This window comes from Perissodus microlepis, chromosome 12 (genome assembly GCF_051167445.1).
Source record: "Perissodus microlepis isolate ML-2025 ecotype Zambia chromosome 12, ASM5116744v1, whole genome shotgun sequence".
Classification (NCBI taxonomy): Eukaryota; Metazoa; Chordata; class Actinopteri; order Cichliformes; family Cichlidae; genus Perissodus; species Perissodus microlepis.
The window spans coordinates 18920194-18941605 of NC_140472.1; the positions used below are offsets into that span (position 1 = coordinate 18920194).

At 42.9% G+C, this 21412-nt stretch overlaps 2 protein-coding genes across 4 annotated transcripts; both read right to left on the reverse strand.

Moving 5' to 3' along the window:
• Nucleotides 1-358: 358 nt before the first annotated feature.
• On the reverse strand, nucleotides 359-7063 carry pik3ip1 (phosphoinositide-3-kinase interacting protein 1). Its single transcript, XM_084945935.1, has 6 exons — nucleotides 6397-7063; nucleotides 6087-6215; nucleotides 5566-5682; nucleotides 3976-4158; nucleotides 3716-3794; nucleotides 359-2083 (listed from the first exon to the last, which is right to left on the reverse strand). The coding sequence occupies exons 1-6, from the start codon at nucleotides 6506-6508 to the stop codon at nucleotides 1867-1869; spliced, it is 837 nt and encodes a 278-aa protein (XP_084802061.1). The 5' UTR covers nucleotides 6509-7063; the 3' UTR covers nucleotides 359-1866.
• Nucleotides 7064-9513: 2450 nt separating this feature from the next.
• On the reverse strand, nucleotides 9514-20807 carry LOC146376169 (tRNA (32-2'-O)-methyltransferase regulator THADA). 3 transcript variants are annotated; one of them, XM_084946547.1, is made up of 31 exons: nucleotides 20592-20806; nucleotides 20317-20497; nucleotides 20145-20231; nucleotides 20034-20061; nucleotides 19781-19929; nucleotides 19582-19701; nucleotides 19374-19494; nucleotides 19007-19152; nucleotides 18846-18930; nucleotides 18632-18768; nucleotides 18082-18279; nucleotides 17253-17973; nucleotides 16810-16962; nucleotides 16603-16712; nucleotides 16350-16510; nucleotides 15251-15405; nucleotides 15009-15173; nucleotides 14775-14923; nucleotides 14540-14680; nucleotides 14355-14459; nucleotides 14068-14268; nucleotides 13819-13969; nucleotides 13368-13620; nucleotides 12700-12936; nucleotides 12381-12585; nucleotides 11912-12100; nucleotides 11100-11359; nucleotides 10827-10997; nucleotides 10480-10746; nucleotides 10189-10391; nucleotides 9514-10097 (listed from the first exon to the last, which is right to left on the reverse strand). In XM_084946547.1, exons 1-31 carry the CDS (start codon nucleotides 20714-20716, stop codon nucleotides 9835-9837), a joined length of 5637 nt encoding a protein of 1878 aa, XP_084802673.1. In that variant the 5' UTR covers nucleotides 20717-20806; the 3' UTR covers nucleotides 9514-9834. The 3 variants fall into 3 exon arrangements, with proteins under 3 accessions (XP_084802673.1, XP_084802672.1, XP_084802674.1); XM_084946546.1 differs by having other exon boundaries at nucleotides 12381-12588; XM_084946548.1 differs by lacking the exons at nucleotides 9514-10097; nucleotides 10189-10391 and having other exon boundaries at nucleotides 10585-10715; nucleotides 12381-12588; nucleotides 20592-20807.
• Between the last annotated feature and the right edge of the window lie 605 nt (nucleotides 20808-21412).

Sequence of the window (21412 nt, forward strand, 5' to 3'; positions counted from 1 at the left end):
CATGACATCATCAGCCAGCTGGAGGTCATTTCGTAAGACTCCTGTTGTGCTCCTCATGTAAAGGATTTAGATTCCGTTACCACCTGCAAGATTGTTCCCTTTCAGTGCACGTGTTGTCCCTTTTCATTTGTACCAGAGCAGGTGGAATGGATCCACAAAGGTTTAAGTTTTCTGATGTTTAACTGATTTTGTCCTATAAACAGTCAGTTAAGCCTAAGCCTCAGTGTTGTGTTTAAGAACTGCCAGCAGGGGGAGCCAGTGCAAAAAAAAAAGTCCTTCCTGTGAACAAATCAGCTCTATTGTATTGTTTTCTTTATTGCAATAAATGTAAGAAAGAATATAGTGAGTCCAACACACCTTATAAGTTGTACTTTTAGCTTTTTTATTTATTTCAGTCTCGGCAGTGAAAATCTGCATTCATAAAAATACAAGTTCTAAATCCAAACGCTGAACAAAAGTATTTTAAACACACTGCTACTATAAACAATGATCACAGCCAGCGCACAGACACTTAAAATAACGGAGCAGCAGTAACTAAACATTACCAGTGATATGGATCCAGCAATAATCACAAAACAAGATGCTCTGGAGTGATTGGATCATAACAAACAACATAGTAACGCAGTGAAAACTACCATTGCAAAATCTTGATGATGTCTAACGTTTTTAATTATTCTCAAGCAGTCATTTTAGTCCTGTTTTTTTAAGACACAAAAAAAGCCTCAGAAGGGGAAACATACAACAGGCAACCATACACATGCAATCATGTTCTCGTGTTTTTATGTGAACACCTAAACTTTGGACTGTTCCTCTACTCCATTCCTGTGTCAACTCTAAATCGCAGTGCACACCTCAAATGTGTCAATCTAATCTAGACCTCTTCAGCTACACTGCCCTGCACTGCAAAGACCGATTTTTATGTTTATTTTATTTTTTCTAAAACGCGTCTGGTCTGTGTTGCGGCAGTGCTATTTCGTCTAACTACTGTCTCTCGTTCATCCTGAGAAGACTCTGGAAAATTTCCTGTCACTCCTTAACCTGTGAAAAAAAAATAGCAAGTCTTCTTTTTCACGTCTTCCCGGGACCACCATCGATGTTTTCAAATCAACTTTACCCGTCGGCTGAACATGAAAAACAAATCTACAGGAACATTATAAAGGAAATACATTCAGAAGTATCATGCTAAGGCAGTTTTTTGAGTTATAGGCCTTCCCTTGTCTTTAGTGGGCCTGTTTTACCTCACACTCCCTCATCCTGTCTCAAGAGGAAGACTATTTTTAGACCACATCTGTATCACAAGTGTGCACGCAAGAAAAAGCGGTCTTTGTGCGCACAGGTTTCTTGTCTGTGCCTCCCCGCCAGCACAGCCAGCAGGTCACTACAAATCAAAATAAACCAGATATCCATCACATAATCAAACCTCCCTTGAAAAGCAAAAGGTTATGAACATTTTCCCCGTTCCAAACAACACCTCTTTACACACTGGTGTCATTACATATTATTATAAACACTGACTTGATATTCTTATTGTTATTTAAGAGAATAGCCCTTACTCTCTTTGCTAAAAGTATCAGATATGAACATTAAAGACCTCCAGACGTGCTCATTAACATCAGATCCACTGTAATGGGTTTCTAGTTGTTAAGGCTGTGTCCACTGTGTGTGAACTTATCTTGTTTGTGCCTCACGTGTTAAGAACAAATACAGAAAGGACAAAGCTTCATTCAGTTCAAGTCTCCGGAGACAACACTGCCCCCTGCTCCTTTAAAATAGACATTACTCAGGGAGGTGGAAAGGAGAAACAGGGAGATGGGAGTGCTTTGGTCCATAAAAGAAAAGAAAAATCATCAGGAACTAGATGCCCGCTCATGCTCCAGGGGTACCGGCTTGCTGGGCCATGAGAGGGTCTCCGCCATCCGCGTCGTCCTGCACGGGAGTGGTCTCATGCTCTGCTGTGATAACAATGGTGTTTTCATCTACAAGCTCACAGGTGGGATTGGAGAAAGCCGACAGGGGCAGGGTGATCCTCTGCATCTCACGCTCATAGACCCGCTGCTCGTGCTGCTTCTTCAGGTCCCGACCCCTAAAGGCAAACACAAAACATAGATCGGTTATGATATCTCTTTATATATAGAGATATAACCCTCAAAAGATAAATCTGCAATAACTGATTTTTCTAAATGGATTTTTGTTAATTAACAATAGCATTTGTTCATTCTCCCTTTTAACTCTTAGCTATCATGCAAACAACCAATCACAGTCAAGTCTTGTTTTGTTTTCAGCATCATGAAAATATCTACCATTCACATGCACTCAGAAGCCTTGTCGCTGATCCTACACACTGTATTTCTGGGCGTCACCCAAGCAGCATATTCACGATAAGGGTCTTCAGAGAGCATACTGTACGTAGATAACACAGCCTGTTACACGAAGCGCTGCATTGTCAGCAGTGGGACAGATGGCCAGAGGAACCCAGAACTCACAAGCTGGCAGGGAGTTTATCTACTCCAAGGCAATGCAGCGACGGGAAGCAGCACGAGGTGACCTTCTGCTGATCTGAAGCCAAAACAGGCCAATATACCCCTATCTGCCTGCTCCTGTGCTGTCTTTGCTCTGCCTTGAAACACTTTATATCACCACAAAGTCTTTAGACTTTTCACAAATTTCCATTTCTTTTTCAGGACCAGAGGGTTAGCGATACACGAGATGTAAAAAAAAAAGACTACTTGTACTTAATGCAACAAAATGAATCAGTGCACTCCTGGAGGTAATCCAAATGGATGGTGTTTGGGGTAGAAGGGAAGCCTCGAGGGGATCGGTTTCCTTGTCAATAAGCTATCTATTCCCACTGCAGGCTGTTTCCACTGGGATGTAGTGTGCAATCTTTGCCTGGAGAAGTCTGGGATGAAATCTTTCCTCAGCTCTTCTTTTAGGTGGCATAAGATAATGCAGAGTCAGTCAAGGACAGCGAATTGCAAAGAATGTAAGCATGTCTCCCACTCATCAAACCCATTACTGGTGGTGATGCTGCCACTGTATGCTGAGGCCACTTATAAACCCTTTGACATAATATGCTTCTCCTCCTTATTAGTAATCACTTCCTAATAATAGAAAACGAGGACGGGGCAGCGCTAATCAGATAGGACAGCCCAACACAGATCCGGGAGGGCATTTTGTGTTTGCCAAAGGGAACCCGAGTCCCCTCTTTCGTAACATCGGGGCTAACGTTTTGCACGTTACATAACTGTACGCTTCCTGTCCCATTCAGCCCCTCCTCCACATCATCTGCTCTTTCAAGAATACAAAATAAGTGATTAAAATAAACTGCAGGCATTTCATTTCATGCCACGTTTGCCCTCATGTTCTGTTGTGGTTTTTGTGAGCTCATAAAACTGCTGCCTTGCTTCTGAGAAGAACAACAGAGACCATCGGTAGGGAATCTGTTTAATAGTCGATGGCCCAAACTTAAGAGTACGCCGATGACACGTGATGTCATGTGAATGAATCATTCCGGTATTCCTCCTCCACCTTTCAAAGCTATCAAAAACACTACAAGCTGGTTTAAACTGGACGATGCAACTCTGAAGGATCGCATTTTGGCTTTATCTCACATCTAAGTAGCTCACCATCCATGAACAGACAATCCTGAACATCCTCATGCACACAAATCTCTCTGATACTGAACCAGCTGGCTTGCTGTGAGTAAGATGCTCACCTCTTATAGAAGTAGCCCAATGTGATGCCCACTCCAAGGACAATTATAATCCCCATCATGATGATAGCAAGGACATATCCTGAAAAACAAAAGGAGAAGAGGAAAATGGTTAAAACAGAAGATACAGATATATAAGAAAGACTTTCAGCTCCTTTAAAAACTAAACTGTGTAATTTATAATTAAAACGTATTCAAGCTGCAGGTTTGTGCACAATGCCAGCATCATACATGTTTTTAAAGTACAAAAAAGCACAGCATACCAATAGTGCCAAGGTCCTTCTTCTTTTTTGGTCCTGTATGAACTCGCTGGCTGATCCCCATCACTGGCTGCAGAGCTGGAACATCTCCCCGCGAAGCTTTGGCTGGCTGAGCGCTCTCTGTGGAGGGAGTGGTTGCTTTTGTGCTGAGGGATTCAGTCTTTGCTGGTACGGAAGAGGTTTGTTCTAAACATACAGCAAAACAACCTTTTAGTGGTCTTTCCCCAAGTCATGTTTTGCCATATAACAGAAGTAATAGGTTGGTTTTTTTGGCCATAAAAAAACTTTTTAGTATACTGAGGATTCTTGCTAATCTGTGAAGGCACTATTAATGCTAAACATTGCACAGTGATGTGTAATGTAAAAGTAGTAACAGTCGTTTTGGAGAAACATATGCTGCCATTCCAGAATGTGAAGTCATTGCATGTTTGAAAAGGCAATTCCAATGAACATCCTGCACAAACTACAGCAGCATGTCTGTGTAGTAAAACACTCTGGGTCTGAACTCTGGAGACTGACCAGATGATCAGAGGCAGTCTCTGAACCTGGAGTTTTTCCATTTCCTACCTTTTATCTCTACTTTTACATGAAGTACTTCACTTTGGCAACCCTAACCCAAGAATATGTATTTATGCTTTTAAAACCTAATATATAGTTTTATTCTTTAGTGTGTGGCTGTACTTCAATTTGACCAGAAGTGCATCGTCTGGACCATGTGGTGTCCAATTACTGCTGGTCCAACAACATTACCGCTGACGCAAAAACAGCGGTAATGTTGTGGCATGACGAAAGCTCTGAGATTTTTCTCAACAAACTGTTGGGATGTAAATCAATAGGGGACTGACGAGCACGTGCCTTTTGTTTTTTGTTTTTTTCCAATGTACCAGACACAAACAAGCCCAGCACAGCCAACTGCCACTCCAACAGATGACAACGTCTGCTCTTTAAATCTTTTGTTCCCCGTTTCCTCCACAGAACTTGTTTATCAACTCTGCCCCAGTTAAAAGGCAGGAAGTCATAAACCGATTCAGCCAATTAGCTGCTGTCTCCGTGGGAAAAACCTCTCCTCTGTGCCAATAAGCTCGGTGCTGGGCGTGGTCAACGGCTTTCCCCAAACAGAAGTTTGAGACGCGTGCGCTGGTGCTTTGTTATTGTATGACTTTTGTTGGCTCCCCAGAAGAGACGGAGATTCCTCAGAGTAGCTACTACACTCTTAAAAGCAAGTCATCACTGATCCATCTGCAATGAGACTGGAACAAGTTTTAAACATGTGCTAGATGGAAACTTTGTTTTTTAAGTGATAAAAGTTTCCAACTTGGCTGCACACTTTTTGCATTGACTAATAAGTTTTACCTCAAGCTGAGAAGCTAGAAAACATCATTATTAGCAAAAAAACAAACAAAAAAAAACTCCCCATAAAACAACAACCCCCCCCCCCCCCCCCCCCCCCATTTCTACTGCAAGGCCAGACAGTGCAGCTTACTTTTTGGCCATGTTTCTATAAATGTCGAATTAGTTGTGCAAATGGCAGTTGTACTGTGCATACAACTCGTATTGTATTAATAATTACCGCTGTGTATAGGGTTTACCAACCTTTGCATGTCTCAAGTGCACAGGATTCTCTCTGAATTGCTCCATCTGGGCCAGCAATGTAGCACCAAGGCCTCTCAGAGGCGTCTGGGTTTCGGCAGTAATTGTGATCTCCAACACCTACGGGAGGAATGATAAAAAAAATAGCATGTGTCTGATACCGATGCCTTGTAGAAATAAAGGCCAATCTCTACGTGTCTGTCCCCACTGTGTGGATTCATTAATCATTAACACTACTTCATCACAGTACAATGAACGGCCTGGTATGAGCACAAACAAAGGAAAAGAGCAACTGGTGCATAAAATAGGCCACTTAACACCATCAACAGGCACAGATGCTGAAAATTCACATCTTTTATTGTATTTCACAGCCTTTCCTCTGATTTTGCCATGTCAGCACCTCAGCCAAGATGTTCCATGCTGTTTGTTATCCAGCACGGAAACTGTTGTGCCCAATAACATCTGTGACATTTCAAATCTGACTTCATTTTAAGGGGGGCGTTAGATCTAATATATTTTTGTACCTTTTTCTGAATCTGGATGGATTGTAACATCATAGTCCCTTGTAGTATTGGTCCAGATTAGGCAGCTCAGACCTGAGGAGGAGTTCTGTTGTTCTCCTCTGTAGTCCACACCATGGGATCTCACGCAATCTGAGTGAAACAGCAAAACAACAAGTGAGCGCAAGACATGAACTTATTTGTGCAAAGAAAACGAAAGGATAGAAAAATAATATAAACATTCACTCGGAGCACAGCTTTTAGAAAAACAAAAAAAGAAAGAGGAATTCGACACACACATACATAAAAATCAGTCTATAAATCACAAGTTTACCTTTTTGGTCTCCATTTGATGCCCTGCTCTCCACCAGAGCCACGCTCAGGAAAACAACGTGCAAAGAGAAAAACACTTTGCAGAGCTGACGGGCTGATTTCACAGACAACATTTTCCCTCTACACCAAAAATGTATATATATATTTCAATATATACAAAAATGTTTCCGGTGGAGGACGAGCCTGTGCTGGATTCAGACACACTGCCCCTCTCGCTGCAGTCCCAGCCCTTGTTTTTGTCAAGACGAGCTCTCAGCTTACTTCGTAAACAGCCTTCTGCGGTGGAGGAGGTGGCGGTGGAGGAGGAAGAGGTGGCCTTTGCAGTGCAAACCTCAAGGTCCTAAAGCCTCACCAGATTCCTATGCAAAGCACACACACATGCACAATGAAGAGCATACCCTGAAAAATAGTACGTGCAGCCTTGATAAGAGATTGTTTTGCTTAAGCTGTGAGGAGAACTTATTTCTTCCCCCCCAACTATCCAGCCTCGATCCTGTTCCTTAACCAAGACTATTTTCCACACTTACAGCCTTTTCTCTGGTTTCCTATAAATAGCTGCTCTACTTTTCCATTTCCATGAAAAAAAATTAAAACCTTTTCCATTTTTAATCCCTCTCCAACTGCAAGGTCTTATCTGACTCTAACTACTTGGTGCATTTATCCAAACTCCCTCTTCCTGTTTCCCATGCTTCCTCTCCACCCCAGGAGGCCTTCTTTTTTTCCCCTCCCCCCTTGTTTTTTCTTTATTAGGTGGATATTGTCAGAAGTGGACTCTGCTGAACCTAATAAAGCAGGGCTGCCAGTTGTCTCTTCCTGTGCACAGGGGGCTGTATGCTCAAAGCAGAGTGGAGGCCTGTGCCATTGTTGGCTGACTTATAAAGAGGGCAGCCAACCCGTGACTCAGTCAATGTTCACTCAGCCACTTTTCAAATATATGCTTACTCAGTTTTCAGGCAATCACCAGAGCAAACAGTGAACATGTGTGCAGTACGCTCCAGTACACTCTGGCCTCTCTGGATCTAATCATTTTGTCTCATTGAGACTATCTATGTCATAAGCATGAGCATATGTTAAACACTTTCACTTTTTATCAGCACGACTTTCCCCAGAAATGAGCTGCTGTAAAGAATTCTTCTAAGAAATTTCTCTCCATCGTGGTAAGGAATCAAAAAGTCAGCATGACCATTCGATTATAGTTTCTCCAACCTGATGAGGAAGACGTGTCTGAGCCCTATCTGAAATCGACTAAATTATAATAAATATGCCTTGTTGGAGATTAAATGAAAGAAATCTGTGAAAACACATGTTGGCATTGTTTGCATTCATCTTTGTTCTCCTCCACAGAGACCTGCTGCGCTAAATGTTCACGTTAAAAGGCTAAACCTCCTGAAATGTTCCAGCTCGTGCATATAAATTAAACTACAAAAAACTAAGCTGAAGAAGACTGATTCATCAAGATGTCAACTTTTTGTCATTTTTATTTGTTTAATTATTTGACAATACTGAGCAGTTACAGCCAAAATCTGAGTCATCTGAAGCTTTAGGCTGTGTAAGGTTGACCATTCACATTGACAATCCAGATGCCTGTGCCTAATATTTGATGATTTAAAGGTTTGGAAAATAATAGTAAGCAGCACTAATCATATTAACGACTAACATTTTTACAAAGTATCACCCTTAAAAAAGGTCTTGATTATATAAACTGCATAAGCTATTTTTTAAATCAAGATACAAGAAACTCTCATTTCAGATTTCATATAAGATTTAATTCATTATAAAAAGAAAACAAAACTAATTGTGGGTATTTTCTCACTGCAAACGCAAAGATCAGCTGGGTACCTGTGGTACAACAGTGGAAAAACATGACGTCCAAACAGTGCAGTGCACATACGTCTGTATTTATTTACACATCACATAAAAGGGGCTTCGCATACATGGTCTTGTTTCATGTTGCCATAGTTAATCATTTCATTAGCAAGGGCACGGGCTTACTGAGAACCCAGAGACTGTCAGTCACAAAGGCCGACAGAGGCTTTTCTTAAAGCAGATGGTCATTTTCCAGTTTCATGCACACTTTGCCTCCAGGAGGAAATCTCCAACCATCATGACCTTAAACTCACTTCTCATACTTTGTTTTCAAGTTTAAGGGGAATAAAGGAGCGTTCAGTCAAAAAACACAATTAAAATAGCTTTTCATTAAAAGTACACTTTTATTTTCAGGCATGTGAAAAAGCTTTCAAGAGTTAAAATAACAAGATTATTAAAAAGTAGGAAGGTAAAGTGTGTTTAAAACTAAGGAAGGGAAGCATGGTTTTGCTTTTGTCTGCAGCTGCAAGCTGTAGGCACTATTTAAACTCTTAAAGGATTCTAGATAGAATGATTATGTTTGTCCAAATATGGCCCCCACACTTGTGTTCTCCTGCTTCCACTATTTAAAATGAGCCCGTATCAACACGGCCCACACGGTTTCCTTTGAGGCTCATGCTAATCTCACAGTACTCAGGTGTGGATTTTGCCATGGCTCATAGAAGACACATTGCATAAGTTTAATCTACGAGCCATTAATACAAGCTTATAGTCATTACTGTTGCATAACCTAGATGCACACAAGTGCAGCGCTTCATATATGCACAGTGCAAGCACATATAGAGGTAGGTTCAGATACAAATAAACTGATAATGCTGCACTACTAATCATGTCCAATCACAGCATGTACACCCGCTTTGATGTCCCTGTTTATCTAATAACAAGAGCTGCCCATCTCAAACAAAAGCAGTGATGTAAGACTGCTCAAGTGTGCGGTCTATTGCAGGGCAACCGCCGGCTCTCAATCACATTCAAGTCCATAATCATCAGCCCTCATGTGGTTGGAAAGGGAACACTTATCCAGGCAGAAGGCCTCTAATGGAACAATAAACCATGCACTGTATTCCCCTGGTGGGTAGCAGGCAGATAATCTCTCCAGATGCTGTTGCATTACATCACTGCATCACTCTGAGCCTCACTGCTGTCGATGCTCAGACACAGCAAACTTGTAGCTGGGAAACTGTTTATGGTGATCAAAGACAGACCTGCTATTCTAGTGACTGTAGCTCTACAAGAAATGAACCAACCCTCAGAAAATGTTATAAAACTTTATTAAAAGGCATTGTATCATTAACATCCCTCTAGAGATTAGGAGGAGCAGCTGTTTTCTTTTTCTTTTCTTTTTTTAAGCATATGTTCAGTGGGCATGAAAAGCCTGGATGGTCTCTTTTCTGTAGAGCAAATATTATAATGCCCAGAAGTGGTAGCAGCTCTTACATAACCTTGTACTGCAGCATCAGGATCCGCAATACTCATTCACGCCTTGGGCCTTATACGAGTATGCCATCATCATCATTCTTCAAGTGTCTGCAGGTAATTTTATCCACAGCCACATCAGCCAAAAAGGCTCTGCTCAGTGAACGCTCTGTCGTAGTGGCAGCTCTCCAGCCAGAGCAGCTGTCAAAGCAGAAGGAAAGTGGACACCGTTCTGAGTGAGTAGACTACAAACGTCCTGTAAATGCGTGTTCACGGATAAAGGATCACAAAGGTGTTGTATATAATCAGATGTTTTCAGTAGTCGGAGGAGGAAGGCAGCCCTGGTCAACAGGCCACACAGGGTGCTGTGGAAACGGGGGTCCACAAGGAGAGCCAGCCATAAGGGGGTCAATGATTCAGCTATAGAAAGAATAAATAATTGAATTATAACATTGAAAATTCACAAATATACAAGAGTATGTATATGGAGTTTGGCATGCTAATGTGGCACCTGGCTGGACTTCTTTGCAGACTGCAAGGCTGTCTACCACCTGTGCAGCATTGTCCTGTGCCCATGAATTCAGGCTCCGTGCCAGAGAAGAGGATTGAGAGTACTTTTCAGCCATCTGTAGCAGGTAAGGCAGTACATGCACGGACATCACAGAGGGCTCTGCAAACACATTGGCCTCATCCTGCTCATACAGGCTGGAACACCTGAGAGAGGGAGCAATAAGCCACACGCAGTTAATATGGTTATATGGTTACGTTTGTACAAATGCATTGATTCAGTGATGAAACGTACCCCTCCACCGAGGCCTGTCTCAGCACAGATCTGAGGTCAGACTGAGGCAGGTGACACATCAGCACCTCCAGTGTGCCAGGAGCATCCCAGCACTCCTCTAGCAGCACATCCAAGAGGAATGGCAGAGCTTGATTGACCTGCATATGGTAGACATTCCTCTGGCTTTGGCCTCTTCTTGCATGGTGGAGCACGGAGGCGAAACAAGCCGCTTTAATCCTCACCTCCTGGCTTTGGTCCTGCAGCAAGTAAAGGCCTGTGTTGATCAACCTAGGAGGGAAGATTCAGTGTTCTGAAGTCTTGCTCATCAGAGTGCATCACCTGACGACATGCTTTGACTTCCTTAATACCTGCTCATAATGGGAACCAGAGTGCTGTATTCTTTCATTGTGTGGCTCATCAGTGGCGCTCCAGCCACACACAGAGCTTCAGCGCATGCTATCCTGAGCACTTCAGGGACGTCTGGGGCCCAAAGGCATTCCAAAATACCACACCAGCGCTGGATCATGGATATCTTTAGACTGATTGGCAAAAGAAAAGAAGAAAATTAGGGCTGCAGTGAGACGTACTCCAATATGGGACTTAATAAAGAAATAAAGTGGGGCAATAAAATGTGTAAAAACCTGGATTGTGGCCAATGGGACAGCAGCAGGCTAGCAGCAGAGAAAGCCTGGGATAGAAACTCTGGCCCGCCTCTCTGGTCCTCCAGGTCCCTAAGCAGTAAATCCAGACACTCAAGCAGAACTGGCTCTTCCAGTGGGGCCAAGAGCACAACATGCTGGGATGAAGCAGTATCACCTCTGGCCATCACTGCCACCAGGGCTGCGAGGTAGCTCCTGCAGTACTCCACACTGCGGCTCAACAACGCCTCCCTTAAATATGCCTGGAAGTGGATTTGATTGTAAGACGTTCAGGTTCTTTTTTGTCTTTTAACAGATAATTTCTCTTTATTTTCAGTTTACTGAATGCAGTGCTTGTGCATTGTTACTAAATCAGATAAACAGGTAAAAAAAAAAAAAAAAAAAAAACTGCTGGAAAATAAACACCAAACCACAAAAGAATCATCTTTCCCACTGTCTGCAGGTATTCAGGATCTTATCGGATCTTTTTTAAAATGGGTGAGTTACACTGGCAGGAAACAATGCAGTTGGTGGATTTAGCGATAACATAACACACAAGTGATATAAAGGGAATATATCCTCAGCACAACTGTACTAGAGTCGCCCTTTTTCCAAATTATAATAGTGTACGGGCACACCCTTTCTTTTGCCAGCTGTCAACCTCGGCTGGCATTATATTTAAGATTATCTTTGGCTCCAAGGTTTCCTCTCATTGTATTATAAGAAGGTCGTTACAAAAAAAGCTGCTCGGCTGGTTTTGGGAAAGTCTGCTTTCTTTGTGTTGCCTCAAGTGTAGGGAACAAATCACGTTTTACCTGCAGCACCCTCTGGATCACTTCTTTCAAGCCAGTCTGCCGCAAACTCTGCCCATCCAGGACCCATGCAACCAATGTGAGTCTAAGATCAGGGCTCGCTGAAGAGAAGTTCTCCCAGATTTTGCATGCCCACTGTTGATCTGCACATAGAAAGTGAATGGCTTTTTCATGGAAGGATGACACCCCAACCTGTGGAAACAGGTATAGACAGGCTCAATACAGAACGGATTAGGCAAAAAAAAAGAAAGACTTGTGGTAAAAGCAGCTGCAAATATATTTTCTGAATCAACTAGATACTGAGTGACTGAGATCAAGAGAAGAATCCTTAAAAAAAATTTAATTATATCGATAACAGTCACATTTGTGCTTATTTTATATAAAATGAAGGAGCTACATTTGCACCAGCCACATGTATCAGGCTTTGGAAGACCTTTTATGGGCCCAATAAACGGGTTAGTAGTTCACACACCTGAAGACTCTGCTGAGGTGTTTGGAGGTCACGCAGGAGTGTGCTGCTGAGATCTGAAAGGTAGGTCTCACAGCAGAATCTTCTAAGAGCATCGACCACATCGAGATAGACTGCTCTCACCAGGGGGCAGCGTTGAGCTTCAGTCACCATCCACAGCGATGCTATTATCCTGCTCAGCACCTCAAACAGGTCATCTGAAGGGGCGCTGCTAATGGAAACGCAGCAGGATTTCAAAACCCGACATTCTGATGAATGAACAAAGCCCTTTGAAAGCCTGAAAGTGTGAGATGAAAGAATAAAGAGCTCTTTTAAGTCTCACCTGTTGCCGCAGAGAGCTCTTTCTAGAATAGCTTTGATCTGCAGCAGCTGTCCATGGAGCCGGTTGTGAGAGCACTGCTGCTGTGGACTGGGAAGTTGAGATGTCAGGTTGATGAGGATGTTCATGTACTCAGAGGGAGGAGTCATGGCAACCAGAGCCTTTGAGGCCATCATTCTCACACTGTAAATCGGACTGGCAGACAGCTGGAGTAAAGGAGGCAGGAAGTCTGACAAAGTTCTGGAAGAAAGGAGGAAAGCCAGGAGATTCACTTAATTAAATATTACTCAATACAGAGATTAATTAATGTGCAACTAACATATACCAGAAATGTATAAATGAAACAAAATGCTGACCTATACAAGGAACATTTTGATGAATATACTTATTTTTATTCTTGTCAAGAATTCCAGCAAAATGAGATTGCTTATTTCGAAATGTTTTATTCTTGCTCTCAGTAGTTATGGTAGCTAGCTATAGCTACATATTTACTGTGCAGACATGAGAGTAATATTGATTTTCTTATCTGACTTTAAGCAAAAAACCAAATGTGAAAACTTCCTAAAATGCCTTCCTTAAATCGCTGGTCTTCAGTGACATTGTAAAGTCACTGTAATGTTTCAATCTTACTTCTAATCAAACTGTTTAAGAGAAATGTAAACATTACACACTCTTCTGAGTCTTGAACACCGGGCTGGAGTTGGGCTAGCAGAGTGAGAATAGGGTAGAGCGAGGGTTTGAGATGTAGCTTGGCCTCATTGGGTGGACCCTCGAGGTCTTGTGCTGACCCTCTCAGCTCGCCCAGGAGGAAGGGCTGGAGTGCAGGATAGTGGAAGAAGAAGGCAGCAGGAGACATAGCATGCTGCGTGGGGCCAGCCTCTTCAGAGGTCGACCGCTGGCCGAGCATTCGTGTGCAGAGAGAACCTGGAAACAGAGGATATTTAGGGCTGAACTTAACAGCCGTATTCCTCAATAATCAAAATCTGTTTCTTCTTTAAAAAGAAACTGAGGTATTTCTGGTATTTGTACAGATATTTAAAGATGGAGAAAACACAGTAACATGCACTTTAACAAACTAGTCACGATGAAATACTACAAATACATAGTAAAACTATGTCTCACTGTAAAGTTGCAGAGCAGCGTTCCTCATGGCCCAGCAAGGAGAACTGAGCAGAGTGAGTGACAAGATAGCTACATCTGACGCAAACTGAAGGATAGCTACTCCCAAAGCCGTGCTCCGCACCAGAGCCTGCAGGGTGTGCACTGCACACACCTGTAAGAGGAAAGCACAATTATTCCACCATCTCTGCTGTTTTTTGTTTTGTCTTTTTTAATTACAAAAAACAACATCTTCCCTCTGTAGCTACGCACCTGTGGCAGGTCCAACGTTTGGTCCCAGTCATCATTTAGAGGAGTTCTGGCTGTTTCCAGTAAGGTTTGCATACTGTGGGCTAACAGTGGTCTTGCTTTACTCACGTCCTCTGCAGACAAAATGCACAGGATCAGCATAGGCAACCCCGCAGCCCGCCGGGTCACAGATGTAGAACGAAGACACTGAACAACCTGCAGTCCCTGTAAACAGAAACGAGTGGAAAAACTCAATCTAAAAGCCAACAATCCATGTAAAGCTTTCAACCCGAGAATGCACCATCACTTACTTTTTTCAGCATTTGGGCTGGGATATCCCTGAGCTCTGGATCACTGCTGCTCCATAGAGAAGCGCAGAACTTTGTGAAACCTATACAACATCCCTCTACTGCCCCCTGGTGAGGAAAAAATATAGTTTTTATAAAGTTTAGAACATCCAGACTCAGTGCATCTCAGTGGGCTCTATAAAACTTACCCAGTGACGGCATTTGAGAAGAATATTCTTGAATATTTCTGCAGCTTTGATTAGATCCTGTTTTGTTAGAAGGCACTTGCTGGATTGTTTGGATTGTGTGAGAATTTTCTCCACCAAAGAGCCTAAAAATATTCCTATTTCCTAATAAGAAAACAAATAATGCACATTTATCAAAGTGGTAAAAACATCTTCAACGTTCAGCAATCAGTTTGTGCATCTACATCTACAACTATACCTTGAGGGAGACCCAGCAGCAGGTGAGAACAAGGCTGTGCTCTTCAGAGAGCAGGACACACTCCTCTCCCTCTGCCTGGCCACCTGCAGATGTTTGGGCTATCAGAGAGCTGATGGCATTTCCCATATCACAAAAGGAAGGCGGTGCATCTAGGACGAGACAGAGTCATTTCTCGAGAGGTGTAGAAATAAATCTGAACTAAGTGAGAAGTGTTTCTGCAGACTGTTCTGTTACCCTTCTCGCTGGCACATGCTTCCTGATCTCCGTAAAGAACACCGAGCAGCAGCAGAGAGATGTTCTCCAGCAGGCCCAGCACCTCCATGTTCAGACTGGGGTCAAGTGTGTCATATACACTGTTGGGTGTCTCAAGCAAACACCTCTGAAGAGCACTTAGAGCACCTGCAACCCAATTCGTGACAGGATTTAAAGGACTGAAACTTTTTTTGAGGTTTATCTTAAATGTCTCTCAGTCTCACCATGTATAGGCTTTTCTCTGGCAGCAAGCATCATGTCTGCCTTGGCTGTTAGATAGTGCTCCTCGAGCTCCTTCACCAGGACTTTAACCATGCAGAAGGCCTTTGAGTTGCTTTCCCTACTGTTCAGCCTGCAGTCCTCACACTGGTGTTTTGATCTACAGTGACAAAAAAACGGTAATTAATTTTCTTCCTGGTGTCCCCAGAAAAAAAAAAAACGGCACAATGGATCCGATCGTCACACCACAGTGAATCTAAATAGTCCAATCCGAGTCCAAAATATACAACGAATAAATGTCATCAGTGAGAATGAAGCTGTTTTTAAGCAGTTTGTTCCAGTTTGATGTACATTACATTTATCAATGCTAAAAACAAAGCTCTGTTTTTATGTAAAACATTGCATGTCTGGTTTCATAATACTGTGTCTCCTTAGTTCATCTTACCTGTGAATACAAAGAAGTATTTTCAAGCCACAAAAGTTTCTTATATAAAAGACTAAACTGCACGCCATCCTTTCTGCACTGTTCTTCAATGAGCAGTGGCAGCTCTGTTTTGAGTGAGCTGGCTCTTATTAAGGTCTTATTTTGAAGCATCACACTAAATAGCGTGAGGTGAGAACAAAGCTTCTGGTACGTCTGTAAATTAAAAAAAAAAATCACATGTTCTTCTAGTGGAAATGTCTTTATATTTTAGCAACTATATTACTAATCTGAGTTAACCCTGATTTATGTTTTTTCACAGAGTTTGGGTGTTCAGTAACTTCCCCTGCCAAAGAAATCTCGCTCCCTGTGAAGCATTTTCTAAAGTTCCTTTGTATTATCAGCAGGCAATGCAAATTGTTCCTTTGGTTGCCAACTGCGTCTACACAATCAGGAGTTTATGTACCTACAGCATCATTTAAAGAATCTTATCATTTCAATTCTCCAAAAGCAAGAAAAGCACTGTAGCATTGGGAATGCTACAGTATTGTGCAATAGTGACATATTGCAGGGAAACACACCACTGTCTGCAACTCTTAATTAATCAACAGCTTGTGCTTTGAATCCACACGCCAAAAAAAGAAATGTAATAAGAACGACAGCCTTTAGAGAGCAGTTCTTACTTCTGAAGGAGGATCTTCATCATCAGTGCTCCCATTTGGGCCTCCTGCACCCGGGGACTGCATAGAAGCTGTTTAGTTCTCGTATGCAGCACTTCAGTGACATCATCTAGAAAGCTGGGTGGAAAAAATCTCAACAATAACCCAGCAGCGAGCTCCCGAATCTGGGGGTGGGGGTGGGGGGTGGAATTCCTTATATTCAGCTTCGATTGATTTAAACCAATTAAAATTTCAAGGTAAGAAATGGCATCTCTACCTCATTTGTAGAATCTTCTAAACAGCTGAGAAGTACTAGCTGTTTCGTCCTGCAGAAGAAATCCCACTGTCCTCTCTGTCTGGCACAGCTAATGAGAGAACTGATATTTGCTGCAAACATGTTCCACAGATATCATTAAAAGCCAAAAAACAGGAGGGAAAAAATCTGTTAAGTGTAGAATATCAGCAACACATTTTCCAAACGTACCCGGAGGTTGTCCCTTCTTCCTGTCTGGGCTCCAGGTGTCTGTACAGGTCTCCAGCACTGCTGAGAGCAACAGCAATGCCGTCTTCTTTCTCTGATAACTGTGTCCTGGTGCCAGATAGGTGTATGGAAGCTGACTCAGCCATTCCACAAATCCTATATGACATATGAAAAGAAGAAGTCACTCACCTACGCACTGTTCAAACCTGTTTGAGACTGCCTATCAATCAGAAGAAGCTGGCTTAAAGGAACGATCACCTTAAAGGGAGGAGAGTTTGTTTCATACAGAGGACCACCTGACTGCCCTGGTGTAGGTTAAATGGGGATTATTTTGAATTGTGAATCATGCAAAGCTACTCTAGTATAGTCTAAGGACAAAAATGGGGAACTAGAAAGGTCTCATTCAAAAAAGACCACATATACAATGTGATAAATGATTTTCTCACCTATTCCCTGATCTAAGAGATCCTGTGTCCTTTCCGAGTGAGAGGATTCTCCTTTCTTTTTGCCCTTCTGTCCTCTGACATATGCCAAACAGCCATCTCTGATCCGAATCAGAAACTTCTTCACTCCAGCCTGAAAATGTTGGCGAAAAGGCGAGGAGTCGCAGTTTAGATTCTGAGGTATGAACGTCCTCATGATCGCCATCTCCTGTGGAGTTGGTGTGTCTTTGGTCTTCGGGCAGCAGCAGAGCAGATTGAGAGCAGCAAGTCGTACTTTGTCATCTGCAGATCCTAGAGCAAGCTGGAGGGTCTCTAAGGTGGAACTACCCTGAAGGGCCCAGAGGGAGTCTCCAGTTACAGCTCGATAAGAGCTCAAGATGCAGGCCCAGGCGTGGAGGTGACCTGGGGTGTATGGGTCCAGAGAGGCCAGCATGTGGTCCACAGCAGAGGGGAACACCTGGAAGGTGCAGGGTAATAACTGCGTTGCACTGTTGTTCTGTAGAAGAGGCACTTCAGATGTCAGCGCCTCATGAAGGACAGATTGCCAACGGCGTGCCCAGTGACTCGCCAGATCCAGCTCCGCGTGTGAAGAAGAGCCATCACACAGCTCTCGCCTCTGCTGCTGGATCAGACTTTTATAAAGCTCTGACCCACACGGTGCCAGGTGATTGGTAGACAAGCACTTCAGGAGATGACTGGATATTTCAGGACACTGATCCAGCAGCTGAAGACAGGAAGGGCAAAAGAAAGACAGAAAAAGTAAACAAAGACATGAACAATAATGACTAGCTCACAACATTAATTAACACTGTAACTGCCCTTAAATTCTCACCTTGTCAGTACCCAGATACGGCAACAAGGCGCACAGGCGATGATATTTAGCTTTGGCTTCCCAAGGTAGCTTCATTATTCGCTCGAGCAGAGTAAGATAAAGAGCCCTCTTTGTATCACAGAACTGTTTACAGTCCATCTCATAGAGATCCAGCAGCAGAAAAAATGCACTGCGAGCAGTTTCTGACACCCCGTCCACCTGCAAACGCACAGTACGACAACCCTGGCTGTAATATGACTTTATTGAGCAGCTAATATGACAACCAAGACAGAATATAAACAAATTTGATTCCAATTACAGTCTATTTTAAGTCTGTTGTTTATCAGATATAAAATATACAAGTAAGTTGACTAATCTACAATCATGGTTACTAAAGAATTATAGAGGAGAGGAGTAGGATATGATAGAATTTTTTTTTCTGCTCCCCTTTCCTCTGCCTATCCTACTCCTGTCCTCTGTAATTCTTTCCATATTGCCAGTTTTGTCTATCGAAGAGTTTGAATATTAAAAAACGTCCCACTTCACTTAATAATAATAGTTCTGTTCTCACCGGGCTTTCTGCATTGGTCCAGATGAGGTGAATGAGCTGCTGCAGCAGAGTGCAGTTGTCAGGAAGAAGGCGAACACGTGTCACCTTCCACAGATCAGCCAGACATTCTTTCACCTTCTTCAGCCATAAGTTTAACACTGCAACAACACCTCAGGTTTATGTAGGCGACAGAAGTGTTGCAAAGCATGAACAAACAGCTTAGGCAGCAACTCACCTTCGAAGGCAAAGTAGTGACAATCCAGCTTCTCCTCGCACAAAGTAAACACCAGAGGAAACAAACCATGCAGCAGCAGGCGATTCTAAAGAGAAAAGTTTGGAAATGAAAGCAAGAACAACCACAATGCATGCTCTGGGGTGGGCTTCAGGTAGATTTACTTCTGGGGCGTCCTCATGTGAACTGAGCAAAATGTGAGGTCGACAGCAGGTCAGGAGACCTCTGCAAACAGCCAGTCTGCCCACTCCGTCCTTCTCTGCAGGGTCGCACTGCACCCGGAGAACACCGACAGCCAGCACCCAGGGCTCTGAGAAATAACAGGAAGTAGGAGCTATTCAGCAACAAGTGTCCACACACTTACCGTGTGCTGTAGAATCTGTGATAACACATTGTGTGCATAGTTTCTGATAATTTTTTAGACATAGTGCAACATATATTACATGTATTGGCAGATTGTTCGCTTGGGTAAATATCTGTTCAAATTCCAGTGCTTGATTTGCTTCTACATTCATGTCACTGCTTCCATACCCAAGTGAGAGACCTGTAGCAGACTCCAGGCTGCAGCTCCTCCAGCTCCGTTCTCTGAGGCTGTGTTGATCAGCATGGCCACGGCGGTGCCGGCAAGAAGACGAGTGTCTCTGTTGCAGCACTGCACGACAGGACACAGTCAGCATTAAGCTGTAACAGCTGACATTTATCCGTAAGTGAGTGAGTGATTAATTAATTCTTTAGAAACCTGTCCAAGTATTATGGCCATAAGGGTCTGCAGGATCTTTTGCACTGGGGCTCTCTGTTCGTCATCCCACACCAGAGGAGCAACTTCACTGGACAACAGCTGGAATATCTGCAAACACACCTGCAGAGATTACAGTTCTCCGGTCAGTGACAGAGGTCACGCAGTAAGTTGATGATGATCCACACTGCGCCTCGCGTACCTTGACTGTAATGTAGCACAGCGGTCCATCTCTCAGGGATTCTTGCTGCAGTGCGACAGGGAGTAACTCAGACACTTTGTTCAGCATGGACATGTACGACTCTCTCCACACCTCACGGCCAACAGTGCTGTCTTCCAGGAACATACAAGCTGCAGACAGTGTGTATATATATATACACACAGGAACAACAGTTAAACACAAGTTAAAGGTGGCAACTTACTAAAAATAAATGTAAGTTTAAATTTGTTCTGACCTCTTTGCAAATCCTCAAAACACAAAATCTGAAATGAAGACAAGGTCAAAGTTGGCTGCAGTCCTTTTATGGAAATGTGCAACAAACCAAAGCGAAGTGAGGACTCTGTACCTGGTCACTGTGGACTACGGAGTGGAAACACTCACGGGTCTCTCTAAAAACCAGCTGGTGGTCCACCTTTGCTAAATGTTGCAACATCTGTTAAGGAATAAAATAAAGGTGTAAATGTGCCTTTCTGTCTTTAAGCAGCGAACAGCCACATCGGACACAAAGTAAAGCCAACCTGGTCCACTTTGCGACAAGCTGTGGAGATGCCGACCATCTGCAGCTGCGTGGATATGAGCAGCCTGACGAGAAGTGTGAGATGGTCGTTTTCTAAACCAGACAGCTGTGCTTCAGAAAGTTGTCTCAGCAGCTGGACAGCTTCCTCCAAGCAGCGCTCCTTGCATCTCTTCACGCCGCTCCTGTTCACGGAAGCGCACTTATTCATCCAAACTTTTCAGAACAGCATGCAGTGCTTTAGAAAATAGCTATGTGTGCCTGAGGTGCAGCTGCTACCTGGACGATTCAGACAGTTTCTGAAGAAACTGCCTCAGAGTCCGGCTGACGTTCTCAGCTGCTTCATTCTCGGAGATCACACAGTCCTGCAGACTTCTCAGCAGCTCTTCAAACTCCAGCATCATCACTCCGATTCCACAGTACAGATGTGTACTGTTTCCAGACTCCCAGCGAGCACGTTGGTTTACAGGTCACGTGACAAGACTCTTCTTCTACTATTTTTTAGAGCAGCTGTCATCGCAGACTTACAGCCACATGCTGCCACCTAGACGCCGAAGTGTTATTGTTGCTATCCATAGATTTTCAAATTTCAAATGTACTGGTTTGCAAAAATAAAAATAAATAAACAATTAAACAAAACAACAACAACAACAACAACAAAACCAAACAAACAGAAAAAATAGTGACAAACTTTTATTATTGGATTTTAAGTGTAGTTTTGTTTTGTGACACACACAAGTGTGACACGTCTTTAATTACTGTCCCTTTTGCTAAATATTATATATACTGTCCTCAAATGTTGATCTATATATTGTTAATATTTTAAGTGTTTCTAGTTGATTTTGTGACGTTACTGACGGACTTTTTAGTTCTCATTATTCTGGTACTTTGTATCCACAGAATCGTGGGATGTATTGGAGAAAAATAAAATCAATCAATCAATCAATCAATCAATCAATCAATCAATCAATCAATCAATCAATCAATCAATCAATCAATCAATCAATATAATGTAATATTTTGCGATGCTTTTCTTCACCAGAGGCCAGTGAGGTTCTGAGCCTGTAAGTATAAACCACTCCTGACCAGATGATGTCGCT

What these genes read in the sequence shown, in the direction of transcription:
- LOC146376169 (XM_084946546.1), bottom strand. Translation starts at nt 20,716, where the DNA reads ATGATGCTGGAGTTTGAAGAGCTGCTGAGAAGTCTGCAGGACTGTGTG. An exon ending in AAACGTTGGACCTGCCACAG is followed by an intron (nt 13,970 to 14,067) that starts GTGCGTAGCTAC and finishes TTCCTCTTACAG; the next exon opens with GTGTGTGCAGTGCACACCCT. An exon ending in AGAGCTCTCTGCGGCAACAG is followed by an intron (nt 12,589 to 12,699) that starts GTGAGACTTAAA and finishes CGTTTCCATTAG; the next exon opens with CAGCGCCCCTTCAGATGACC.
- pik3ip1 (XM_084945935.1), bottom strand. Translation starts at nt 6,508, where the DNA reads ATGTTGTCTGTGAAATCAGCCCGTCAGCTCTGCAAAGTGTTTTTCTCT. An exon ending in CCATCCAGATTCAGAAAAAG is followed by an intron (nt 5,683 to 6,086) that starts GTACAAAAATAT and finishes TTCCTCCCGTAG; the next exon opens with GTGTTGGAGATCACAATTAC. An exon ending in TGCACTTGAGACATGCAAAG is followed by an intron (nt 4,159 to 5,565) that starts GTTGGTAAACCC and finishes CTGTATGTTTAG; the next exon opens with AACAAACCTCTTCCGTACCA.